Source organism: Oncorhynchus nerka, linkage group LG20 (genome assembly GCF_034236695.1).
Source record: "Oncorhynchus nerka isolate Pitt River linkage group LG20, Oner_Uvic_2.0, whole genome shotgun sequence".
NCBI lineage: Eukaryota > Metazoa > Chordata > Actinopteri > Salmoniformes > Salmonidae > Oncorhynchus > Oncorhynchus nerka.
This window is the reverse complement of record NC_088415.1, coordinates 10,017,583-10,031,282: the sequence shown is the minus strand read 5'-3', so window position 1 is coordinate 10,031,282 and position 13,700 is coordinate 10,017,583. Positions and strand designations below refer to the sequence as shown.

Sequence of the window (13,700 nt, the reverse complement as noted above, 5' to 3'; positions counted from 1 at the left end):
GACCCTAGGCTACAGACCCTAGGATACAGACCATAGGATACAGACCCTAGGCTACAGAACATAGGATACAGACCATAGGATACAGACCCTAGGATACAGACCCTAGGCTACAGAACATAGGATACAGACCATAGGATACAGACCCTAGGCTACAGAACCTAGGCTACAGACCATAGGATACAGACCCTAGGCTACAGACCATAGGCTACAGAACCTAGGCTACAGACCCTAGGCTACAGACCCTAGGCTACAGACCATAGGATACAGACCCTAGGCTACAGACCCTAGGATACAGACCCTAGGATACAGACCATAGGATACAGACCATAGGATACCGACCATAGGCTACAGAACCTAGGCTACAGACCATAGGATACAGACCCTAGGCTACAGACCATAGGATACAGACCCTAGGCTACAGACCCTAGGATACAGACCCTAGGATACAGACCATAGGATACAGACCATAGGATACAGACCATAGGATACAGACCATAGGATACAGACCATAGGATACCGACCATAGGATACCGACCATAGGCTACAGACCATAGGATACAGACCCTAGGATACAGAACCTAGGCTACAGACCATAGGATACAGACCCTAGGCTACAGACCATAGGATACAGACCCTAGGCTACAGACCCTAGGCTACAGAACCTAGGCTACAGACCATAGGATACAGACCATAGGATACAGACCCTAGGCTACAGACCCTAGGCTACAGAACCTAGGCTACAGACCATAGGATACAGACCCTAGGCTACAGACCATAGGATACAGAACCTAGGCTACAGACCATAGGATACAGACCATAGGATACCGACCATAGGATAGACCATAGGATACAGACCCTAGGCTACAGACCCTAGGATACAGACCATAGGATACAGACCCTAGGCTACAGAACATAGGATACAGATCCTAGTCTACAGACCCTAGGCTACAGACCCTAGGCTACAGAACCTAGGCTACAGACCCTAGGCTACAGACCCTAGGCTACAGACCCTAGGATACAGACCCTAGGCTATAGACCATAGGATACAGACCCTAGGCTACAGACCATAGGATACAGACCCTAGGCTACAGACCCTAGGATACAGACCCTAGGCTACAGACCCTAGGCTACAGAACCTAGGCTACAGACCATAGGATACAGACCCTAGGATACAGACCATAGGATACAGACCCTAGGCTACAGACCATAGGATACAGACCCTAGGCTACAGAACCTAGGCTACAGACCATAGGATAGAGACCCTAGGCTACAGACCATAGGATACAGACCCTAGGATACAGACCATAGGATACAGACCCTAGGCTACAGACCATAGGATACAGACCCTAGGCTACAGAACCTAGGCTACAGAACCTAGGCCACAGAACCTAGGCTACAACTTTGTATCACAGATATGTGTTGAGTTAGATAGTGGTGCATGGTGTATGACTCACCTTCCACGAGTAAGTATGAGGTTGATATTTTAAGAGGGTTGGTATATAGGCTATTATTCATTGAGCCCGCCTTATAGAGCCCCACAGTGAAGGTGCCATAACACCCATAAAACCTAGTGGTCAAACTGGGAAATGGTTGCAATCATTTTCCTGCTATGTAAATACGGGGGAATATGTTGATAAAAAGTCACCTTGTCCGAGAGAGATTTACATGATTATCAAAACGTCATGCCAGGGTAAACCTACACGAAACACAGCCCTTATTTTAAGTGTTTCTAAAGTCCCCTATGGGAAAAAATGAATGGTGGAAAAACGATTGGAAAACCATTTCCTTATAAGTACTTATAGGTATTGTGACTCATAGTCTATCTAGGCCTATATCATATGTTTTTGGAATAGCTTAGAACAGGTGCACAGTGCCTCCACAGTGCCTCCACACACAGTGACGTTTAGCGACTGCATGCATGTATTGTTGTAATACTTTCATGTTGATCTACATAAAAATGAAGCCACACAAGAGACGCAGGTGTCAGTCACTACTTCACCGTGTTTAACCGGAGTTAATGCAATAACATTAAACTGTTGCGCCCTTGAAATAGGTTCTTTGCGCGAATGCGTAGACAAATGAGGCGAACAGAACCGAAAATACAGTAGCCTATGTATCAAAAACGTCTAGCCATATATATATATATATATATATATAAATAGCCTACATATTGCGCGCTCAAATAGCAGATATGTAGCCTACTATAAACTGACAGTGAGACCAAATAATCGCCGCGGCAGTGGCACTATTATAACGGACTAATAATAACCTACACGTTCGTTTGTAAAACGAGGTAGATAAATTAAGCCATCGGGTTGTTTAGTGTTGTCCTATATACATTTCCGTTTCGTTTTCCTCCATTGTATTCCTCAGTGTGACGCCTCAACACACCCTCACGATGGGCAAATCCATGCGCTGATAACCAAGACATCATGAGAGTAAATCCTCTCATACATAGTAACAGTGTTACATGTCAGTGTTCCCAGCAAAGACTGGTTGAACACCCAGCTGGCCAGACCCATCTAATGGTATAACGGTCAATAACATTAATAATAATAATGATCAAACCGTTGTTTAAATGTTTTTTTATTAGGATTATTGACATAAAAACACCAGGAAATCAACTCAAAGTGATTTTAATTTAGGAAATCTGTTCCCAAGTATTCCCACGCATAGAGAGACGTATAGTATGTGATTTTATCCGCATGTAATCAAGGTTCGAAATTATTCTCTGGTTTAACTATGTTCCAGTCCCCCGACCATCCTTTCAAGGAAACATAGTCCAAAGGTTGTAATGTAATTGGGGAACCCTGCTGTAATAACTAACTATACACATAATGCCTTTATATTGCAGCCGATGGATTAAAGAGAGCAAGTTTGTAAGGGATTAAATAGACTACAGACAGATGTTGATGCAGCACAACGACCCTTTTGTCTATTTATCAACCGTCATTGAGCCAGATGTGACTGATTACCAACAGTGATTTAAGGAGTTTATCATTCGTGATAAAGATGTAAGCTGTGTAGAGCTGAGAGTGAATATTTAATTCATGTGTAGGCGTAAAACATGTGCTCGACTGGGTAACGCCACGGCATCCACGTTGCCATTAGGCTACAGTAGTGACAGCCATAGACCGCGAGCATGCTAGTGATGCTGGCCATCGGGATACAGAACTCCCTGAGAGCATCCATAAACCATAAATACAGAGCATCCATATACGGAACTGGAAACACTGATGTGTCAGATACAAAATGTAAGATACTTACATGTTAATGTTCTTTTAGGCACCCAACCGTTGTCTCTCGACCTTGATGCCTTCGGGTGGATGAAGTCATGATTCAAATTTCTACGGAAATGTACAATGATATGGAACGTCGTTCGTAATTTGTTGGTCCTCGCAGCTTTTCTAGGTCTATGGCCGCAGCGTCCTGTGGCCGCTAAACGCTGCTTGATCCGCACATTCAAAGAGGCTGATGTCGCCCAATGATATTCGCCCCCCTATGGCGCTATCGCGTCTGGACCAATTGGCGTGATGCAAGATTTCGCGAATGAGAGGTGTCGATATGAGTGAGTTGTGGCTTCACGGTGATTTTTTTTTTTTTTACAATATTATGTGGAATTATGAGTCTAGGCAACATGGAGATATCGTTCATTTCAACAGTGTACATGATGCAATGTTAAATGGGAGAACGTGTAGACTAGAAGAATGAGAATGATTTTGGAGAAGCTTCTACTGTAGCCTACCAATATGTTTATGGTTTTCCATATTTACATTTTTCTTTCACTGCTGTTGTGTTGTAGGCTAGTCTGCAATCCTGTCTGGGTGTAATTAAATCCATGTCACGTTTGGGTTGTCATGTTGAGGCCATCTGAGGGTTGCAGTTTGCAGTAGCACCTTCTTCTTCAGGAAGTGATGTTCCCCCGGATGTTAGGCTCTCCTTAGTGGCTGTAGGGTGCATGTCAGAGGCAGAGCAAGTGCATCCCAGTCTCATACCGCTCGCGTCGCGTGCGCGAGCATTGCAAAATAAATTTAGAATTCCATGTTATTCAATTCTTGCACCCACACTGCTCGTGTACGCCAAGGAGCGTCTGCGTTGCCAGGGGCTAAAAAATAGAAGTCATTCCTATTTCTGACAGATTGCGCTTTAAGTCCTGCCTCTCCCATGTCCTCATTGGTTTATAGAAGCAGGTACCCACGTGCCATCTCCTCATTGGTTATACCCACATTGTTGATTGAAAGACGAATGCCGGTTGTCATGGTAATACTATGAAAGTTTAGATGCCAATCACCATATAAGCTAAAAGATGAAAAAGCCTGGAAGGATAGATGACTACAAACGAGTCGGTTGACCGTTTTTATGTGTGGATTTATTGTCGGAGTAGAGGACCTTGTGCATTTCAAAATAACATCCTAATGTTTATATCTCAGGACAAATGAGCTAGCAACAGCAAGCTAGCTAAATAGTGCAAATTAGCTAGCAAGTGTAAGCTAACTAGCTAAATTGTCCCCAAATTAATGTCATTGGTTCAGAGTTTGTTTTGATATTTTAACCTGCGTGTCGTGATCGCGTTTGGTGTAGGGGGACAAAATACATCTATGCACGATGTTGCACCCGCGCAGCCGGTTTGGGTTCCGTGTCAGAGGTTTGTCTGTTTTTGTGGTCAGATGAGAAGTTTTGTTTTCTGCTATAGTTGAGTTCACAAGCAATGCATTTAAAGGTTCTGTTGTTGATGCAATTAAAATATGTGTGCAGTTAGTGTGCAGAGTCTCTCTCTCACTGTCATGTTATTTATCTCTCCCTTATCAGTCATGTTACTTATTGTAACGCTCGTCTGATGAAGAGTGAGGAGTGGACCAAAGCGCAGCGTGGTATGCGTTCATGATTTTTTATTAACTCAGAACACTTTGAACAAAAATAACAAAGAGACAAACCAACAGTTCTGTAAGGTAAACAAACTAAACAGAAAACTACCCACAAAACACAGGTGGGAAAAGGCTACCTAAGTATGGATCCCAATCAGAGACAACGATAGACACCTGTCCCTGATTGAGAACCATACCCGGCCAAAACAAAGAAATACAAAACATAGAAATAAAGAAACTAGAATGCCCACCCAAGTCACACCCTGGCCTAACCAAAATAGAGAATAAAAACCTCTATGGCCAGGGCGTGACACTTCTCTACTTTTATCACTGTCATGTAAATGGTCTCTCTTCCCTTATCTTCCCTTCCCCGTTCGTCATAACGAGGAGACGAAGGCGCAGCGTGATAAGAATGCATACTTATTTTAATGAAGAATAAACACTGAACAAACTATACAAAACAAAACGAACGTGAAGCTATGAGACACGAGTACTGACAGGCAACTACACATAGACAATAACCCACGAAATACCCAAGGAATATGGCTACCGAAATATGGTCCCCAATCAGAGACAACGATAAACAGCTGCCTCTGATTGGGAACCAATCTAGTCAACCATAGATATATAAACACCTAGACAAGACAAAAACTACACAAACCACCCCCGTCACACCCTGACCGAACCAAAATAATAAAGAAAACAAAGATCACTGCCTCATTGCCTGCATCCGTAATGGGTCAGCGGTCAAACGACCTCCACTCATCACTGTAAAACGCTCCCTGAAACACTTCAGCGAGCAGGCCTTTCTAATCGACCTGGCCGGGGTGTCCTGGAAGGATATTGGTCTCATCCCGTCAGTAGAGGATGCCTGGATATTTTTTAAAAATGCCTTCCTAACAATCTTAAATAAACATGCCCCATTCAAGAAAATTAGAACCAGGAACAGATATAGCCCTTGGTTCTCCCCAGACCTGACTGCCCTTAACCAACACAAAAACATCCTATGGCATTCTGCATTAGCATCGAACAGCCCCCGTGATATGCAGCTGTTCAGGGAAGCTAGAAACCGTTATACACAGGCAGTTAGAAAAGCCAAGGCTAGCTTTTTCAAGCAGAAATTTGCTTCCTGCAACACTAACTCTAAAAAGTTCTGGGACACTGTAAAGTCCATGGAGAATAAGAACACCTCCTCCCAGCTGCCCACTGCACTGAAGATAGGAAACACTGTCACCACTGATAAATCCACCATAATTGAGAATTTCAATAAGCATTTTTCTACGGCTGGCCATGCTTTCCACCTGGCAACTCCTACCCCGGTCAACAGCACTGCACCCCCAACAGCAACTCGCCCAAGCCTTCCCCATTTCTCCTTCTCCCAAATCCATTCAGCTGAAGTTCTGAAAGAGCTGAAAAATCTGGACCCCTACAAATCAGCCGGGCTAGACAATCTGGACCCTTTCTTTCTAAAATTATCTGCCGAAATTGTTGCCACCCCTATTACTAGCCTGTTCAACCTCTCTTTCGTGTCATCTGAGATTCCCAAAGATTGGAAAGCAGCTGCGGTCATCCCCCTCTTCAAAGGGGGACACTCTTGACCCAAACTGCTACAGACCTATATCTATCCTACCATGCCTTTCTAAGGTCTTGAAAGCCAAGTCAACAAACAGATTACCGACCATTTCGAATCTCACCATACCTTCTCTGCTATGCAATCTGGTTTCAGAGCTGGTCATGGGTGCACCTCAGCCACGCTCAAGGTCCTAAACGATATCTTAACCGCCATCGATAAGAAACATTACTGTGCAGCCGTATTCATTGATCTGGCCAAGGCTTTCGACTCTGTCAACCACCACATCCTCATCGGCAGACTCGACAGCCTTGGTTTCTCAAATGATTGCCTCGCCTGGTTCACCAACTACTTCTCTGATAGAGTTCAGTGTGTCAAATCGGAGGGTCTGCTGTCCGGACCTCTGGCAGTCTCTATGGGGGTGCCACAGGGTTCAATTCTTGGACCGACTCTCTTCTCTGTATACATCAATGAGGTCGCTCTTGCTGCTGGTGAGTCTCTGATCCACCTCTACGCAGACGACACCATTCTGTATACTTCCGGCCCTTCTTTGGACACTGTGTTAACAACCCTCCAGGCAAGCTTCAATGCCATACAACTCTCCTTCCATGGCCTCCAATTGCTCTTAAATACAAGTAAAACTAAATGCATGCTCTTCAACCGATCGCTACCTGTACCTACCCGCCTGTCCAACATCACTACTCTGGACGGCTCTGACTTAGAATACGTGGACAACTACAAATACTTAGGTGTCTGGTTAGACTGTAAACTCTCCTTCCAGACCCATATCAAACATCTCCAATCCAAAGTTAAATCTAGAATTGGCTTCCTATTTCGCAACAAAGCATCCTTCACTCATGCTGCCAAACATACCCTTGTAAAATTGACCATCCTACCCATCCTCGACTTTGGCGATGCCATTTACAAAATAGCCTCCAATACCCTACTCAACAAATTGGATGCAGTCTATCACAGTGCTATCCGTTTTGTCACCAAAGCCCCATATACTACCCACCATTGCGACCTGTACGCTCTCGTTGGCTGGCCCTCGCTTCATACTCGTCGCCAAACCCACTGGCTCCATGTCATCTACAAGACCCTGCTAGGTAAAGTCCCCCCTTATCTCAGCTCGCTGGTCACCATAGCATCTCCCACCTGTAGCACACGCTCCAGCAGGTATATCTCTCTAGTCACCCCCAAAACCAATTCTTTCTTTGGCCGCCTCTCCTTCCAGTTCTCTGCTGCCAATGACTGGAACGAACTACAAAAATCTCTTAAATTGGAAACACTTATCTCCCTCACTAGCTTTAAGCACCAACTGTCAGAGCATCTTACAGATTACTGCACCTGTACATAGCCCACCTATAATTTAGCCCAAACAACTACCTCTTTCCCAACTGTATTTAATTTATTTATTTATTTTGCTCCTTTGCACCCCATTATTTTTATTTCTACTTTGCACATTCTTCCATTGCAATACTACCATTCCAGTGTTTTACTTGCTATATTGTATTTACTTTGCCACCATGGCCTTTTTTGCCTTTACCTCCCTTCTCACCTAATTTGCTCACATTGTATATAGACTTGTTTTTTTTTTTTTTTTTTTTTTTACTGTATTATTGACTGTATGTTTGTTTTACTCCATGTGTAACTCTGTGTCGTTGTATGTGTCGAACTGCTTTGCTTTATCTTGGCCAGGTCGCAATTGTAAATGAGAACTTGTTCTCAACTTGCTTACCTGGTTAAATAAAGGTGAAAAAAAAAAAGATAGCTAAGGTCAGGGCATGACATCATGTAAATTATCTCTCCCTTATCACTGTCATGTTAGTTATCCCTCCCTTACCACTGTCATGTTAGTTATCTCTCCCTTACCACTGTCATGTTAGTTATCTCTCCCATATCACTGTCATGTTAGTTATCTCTCCCTTACCACTGTCATGTTAGTTATCTCTCCCTTACCACTGTCATGTTAGTTATCTCTCCCTTACCACTGTCATGTTAGTTACCTCTCCCATATCACTGTCATGTTAGTTATCTCTCCCATATCACTGTCATGTTAGTTAGGTCGGTTAACACATGAAAGGAACACAGTGGTATAAAGGATATTGGGGCCAAAACAACATCTTAGCTTGTCCTCCTGTACGTGTGCTGTGTAACACAGCCTCTGTTTGAAGTGTAGACATTAACCCCAAAGTCTGAAGCCTAGACATTAACCCCAAGGTCTGAAGCCTAGATATTAACACCAAGGTCTGAAGCCTAGACATTAACCCCAAGGTCTGAAGCCTAGACATTAACACCAAGGTCTGAAGCCTAGACATTAACCCCAAGGTCTGAAGCCTAGACATTAACCCCAAGGTCTGAAGCCTAGACATTAACACCAAGGTCTGAAGCCTAGACATTAACCCCAAGGTCTGAAGCCTAGACATTAACGCCAAGGTCTGAAGCCTAGACATTAACCCCAAGGTCTGAAGCCTAGACATTAACGCCAAGGTCTGAAGCCTAGACATTAACCCCAAGTTCTGAAGCCTAGACATTAACCCCAAGGTCTGAAACCTAGACATTAACACCAAGGTCTGAAGCCTAGACATTAACCCCAAGGTCTGAAGCCTAGACATTAACACCAAGGTCTGAAGCCTAGACATTAACCCCAAGGTCTGAAGCCTAGACATTAACACCAAGGTCTGAAGCCTAGACATTAACCCCAAGGTCTGAAGCCTAGACATTAACACCAAGGTCTGAAGCCTAGACATTAACCCCAAGGTCTGAAGCCTAGACATTAACACCAAGGTCTGAAGCCTAGACATTAACCCCAAGGTCTGAAGCCTAGACATTAACCCCAAGGTCTGAAGCCTAGACATTAACACCAAGGTCTGAAGCCTAGACATTAACACCAAGGTCTGAAGCCTAGACATTAACCCCAAGGTCTGAAGCCTAGACATTAACCCCAAGGTCTGAAGCCTAGACATTAACACCAAGGTCTGAAGCCTAGACATTAACCCCAAGGTCTGAAGCCTAGACATTAACACAAAGGTCTGAAGCCTAGACATTAACCCCAAGGCCTGAAGCCTAGACATTAACACCAAGGTCTGAAGCCTAGACATTAACCCCAAGGTCTGAAGCCTAGACATTAACACCAAGGTCTGAAGCCTAGACATTAACCCCAAGGTCTGAAGCCTAGACATTAACACCAAGGTCTGAAGCCTAGACATTAACCCCAAGGTCTGAAGCCTAGACATTAACCCCAAGGTCTGAAGCCTAGACATTAACACCAAGGTGTGAAGCCTAGACATTAACCCCAAGGTCTGAAGCCTAGACATTAACACCAAGGTCTGAAGCCTAGACATTAACCCCAAGGTCTGAAGACAATCTCATATCTCTGCACTGATTAACCAGTAGGGTGTGATGTTGGACTTCTTTACTTCGTTGCTACTTTCAGGTACCTGAAGAATTTCTGGCTGTGCATCAAAGCCGTGATGTACCATGGGTAAATTGTGACCGACTGACTGATCTACAAATAATATTGAGTAGTTATTTATGATGCAAGGTGATTTGTAGATTAGTCAGTCTCTGTGTCTGTAGAGCTGAATGTACACATAGAGAGGGTGTGGTTAAAGTGTTTCACAACCACGATGAATAGATGTGAAACTAAAAGCTGTTTCCTCATTTTTACACAGGATTAGGTAAGGATCGGGTGTGAGAGATGGCGTCTACAACGTACGTAGAGGAACTAACCTGTTCTGTGTGTCTCTCTCTCTTCACTGATCCAGTCAGCCTCTCCTGTGGTCACTCATTTTGTCGACAATGTTTTACAAACTTTCGGAGAACACAGAATCTGTGTCCTTATTGCCGGGCTAGAATCTCAACAGCTGAGGGAAATCTCTCAACCAATCACATTCTGAAGAGCTTGGCCGACAAAGCTAAAGAGGAAGCAGTACGCGACGAGAAGACACGGGTGAGTTTTTAACATTTCACATTTTAGCAGATGCTTTTATCCAAAGACACTTACAGGAGCAATTAGGGTTAAAGGCCTTGCTTAAGGGCACATGGACATACTTTTCACCTAGTCGGCCCGAGGATTCGAACCAGCAACCTGAAAATATATTACAAGTCAGCATTTTTGCACATTTCATTCACTACCTGTGTTTTGTATGCTTTATCCGGGATGTTATGGAGAAAATAATAATAATAATACATTCCGCTTATTTTTTCTAAGGGGACTGAGTGGTTGTGTCCAGACCATGACGAGAAACTGAAACTATTCTGTGAGACAGACCAACAGTTGGTTTGCGTTATATGCCGGGACGGGGAGAAGCATGACGGGCATAAGTTTAAACCTATCAAAGAGGCAGCCTCAGCTAGGAGGAGGGAATTAGATGAGGCCATTCAGTTCCACACTAGTGACAACAGCTCTGTGGAGCACCTGGCCAAACAACAGGAAAAAGAGATGACAAAAACCAAGACTAAGTCCTGTCAGCTGAGGACTCAAATCAGCAGCCAGTTTGAAGAGATGCACCAGTTTCTGAAGAAGAGGGAAGATCAGATAAAGAATGAGTTGCAGGAGAAAGAAGAGAAGACCTTGACGAAGATGAGAGGGAATTTAGAGAGTATAGAGTTGATACTGTCAGAGAGGAAAGAGAAGGAGGTGATGATGAAATCTGCTCAGGACATCCCAGACAGTGAGGGTTTCCTGCAGTGGTGGAATGAACGGAGCTTGTCTGAGGTGGAGGCACTAAAGAACAGGGACATGCCACCACCAGAACGTCATGGGGAGGACACGACTGAGACGCAAGGAGCCACCAAGGAGCGTCCATACAAGTCCAGGGTGGATGACCTAAAGGTGACACCTGTCTCCCTCTCTCTGGGGCCCTATGAGTCTCACCTGCAGTTCTTTGTGTGGAAGGAGATGCTGCAGGTAATCAATCCTCTACCAGAGAGACTAACACTACAAACAGTGAGTCAGAAACTGACTATCTCCAATGACAGACGCAGTGTGTTTTGTACTCCCAGAAATGTGGAATCAGCTCATTCAGCTCGACATCAATCACAACAATCACAATTACTGAGTAACAGTAAGTTCAGCACTGGACAACACTGCTGGGAAATAGAAGTTGGAAGTGGGGCTTTCTGGGAACTGGGAGTTAAAACATTTTGGGGAGGTTTTTGGTTGAAACTTTTTGGTTCAAAAACAATGTGTCTCAGGTATAGAAATCAAAAATATACTGTTCACGGTATGGATACCGAAAAACAAATCCTTTTAAGAGAAAGACCTCGAAAGATAGCTCTATACCTAAGTTGTGCAACCAAGGAACTATCTTTCTACAATGCAGATGACATGTCGCTTATCTATACTCTAGTCTGTAATTGGGAAGACGTGTCAGCCTATTTAAACATTGGTGAATGTGATGGAGTAGATTCTGACCCCCTGACAGTCTGCTGGTATTGATCTGCTTATCATAGACCCCCTGACAGTCTGCTGGTATTGATCTGCTTATCATAGACCCCCTGACAGTCTGCTGGTATTGATCTGCTTATCATAGACCCCCTGACAGTCTGGTATTGATCTGCTTATCATAGACCCCCTGACAGTCTGGTATTGACCTGCTTATCATAGACCCCCTGACAGTCTGCTGGTATTGATCTGCTTATCATAGACCCCCTGACAGTCTGCTGGTATTGATCTGCTTATCATAGACCCCCTGACAGTCTGCTGGTATTGATCTGCTTATCATAGGCCCCCTGACAGTCTGCTGGTATTGATCTGCTTATCATAGACTCCCTGACAGTATGCTGGTATTGATCTGCTTATCATAGACCCCCTGGCAATCTGCTGGTATTGATCTGCTTATCATAGACCCCCTGACAGTCTGCTGGTATTGATCTGCTTATCATAGACCCCCTGACAGTATGCTGGTATTGATCTGCTTATCATAGACCCCCTGGCAATCTGCTGGTATTGATCTGCTTATCATAGACCCCCTGGCAATCTGCTGGTATTGATCTGCTTATCATAGACCCCCTGACAGTCTGCTGGTATTGATCTGCTTATCATAGACCCCCTGACAGTCTGGTATTGATCTGCTTATCATAGACCCCCTGGCAATCTGCTGGTATTGATCTGCTTATCATAGACCCCCTGACAGTCTGGTATTGATCTGCTTATCATAGACCCCCTGGCAATCTGCTGGTAATGATCTGCTTATCATAGACCTCCTGACAGTCTGGTATTGATCTGCTTATCATAGACCCCCTGGCAATCTGCTGGTAATGATCTGCTTATCATAGACCCCCTGACAGTCTGGTATTGATCTGCTTATCATAGACCCCCTGACAGTCTGGTATGGATCTGGTTATCATAGATCCAGTCACATCAAAGTAAAACAATCTACAAGTAATTTTGACACACAAAGTGGCAGAAATGTGATATTGGTCATGGATTGATCAGAATCAAAGGGAGTTTTGACATGCTTCTCTAAATGCTTTCGTTAAACACACATCATAGTGTCTCACATTTTATTTGACATGCCACCTGTACATTTACTTTTAAACCTTTAACTTTTCATAACTGCATTAAGGGAATTACTGAATGACACTAGGGGGCAGACGTTTTGATTAGGATTCAGATTTTACATTGAGTTAATGAGATTTTACATCACCACAACCCTGTGATATAAACAGTGTGTTTTTTGGGTTTAATGCTTTACTATCTTGTAAATATGCATTTTTGTACATACATCAAATGATTTCATACTTGTTGACTTGTGTTTTTATAATGAACAATGTCTATTTTAGATTAGGGTGAGGCTTTTCATAACGTTTATCATCTTCCTCACCTTCACATATTTATTATAGCTTGTGTGCAGAGAACTTGACAAATAAATTTAAATTTGGTCTATTATTTAACCCTGATTTTGCATAATTGGTGTATGTGCCTTTAAGCCAATTTGATGTACTGTGAACTAGTTGCAGTAGCCCGGTTGGACACTGTTAATAACACAGTCTCGAAATGTTTTGCATGTCAGCAGTCAAGCTGTCAAGATTTTGGACTTTCAAGAAGCAACATGTCTCCAGCCACATGTAACTCGCAATATAATATAATAACCAGCCACTATCCTAGCTAGGGGGTGTAACTCGTAATATAATATAATAACCAGCCACTATCCTAGCTAGGGGGTGTAACTCGTAATATAATATAATAACCAGCCACTATCCTAGCTAGGGGGTGTAACTCGTAATATAATATAATAACCAGCCACTATCCTAGCTAA

At 43.6% G+C, this 13,700-nt stretch overlaps 2 protein-coding genes across 2 annotated transcripts in view; one reads left to right on the top strand and one right to left on the bottom strand.

Moving 5' to 3' along the window:
• The window catches only part of LOC115121267 (solute carrier organic anion transporter family member 4A1-like), an 88,926-nt gene extending 85,458 nt beyond the window's left edge, over positions 1-3,468 (bottom strand). The window contains exon 1 of the mRNA XM_065005202.1: positions 3,268-3,468. The gene's annotated coding sequence lies outside the window, so the exon portion shown is untranslated. The remainder of the gene's footprint in view (positions 1-3,267) is intronic.
• A 6,525-nt stretch (positions 3,469-9,993) lies between these two features.
• LOC115125772 (nuclear factor 7, brain-like) lies at positions 9,994-13,335 on the top strand. The gene is made up of 2 exons (XM_065005201.1): positions 9,994-10,387; positions 10,649-13,335. Exons 1-2 carry the CDS (start codon positions 10,136-10,138, stop codon positions 11,876-11,878), a joined length of 1,482 nt encoding a protein of 493 aa, XP_064861273.1. The 5' UTR covers positions 9,994-10,135; the 3' UTR covers positions 11,879-13,335.
• Positions 13,336-13,700: the final 365 nt, after the last annotated feature.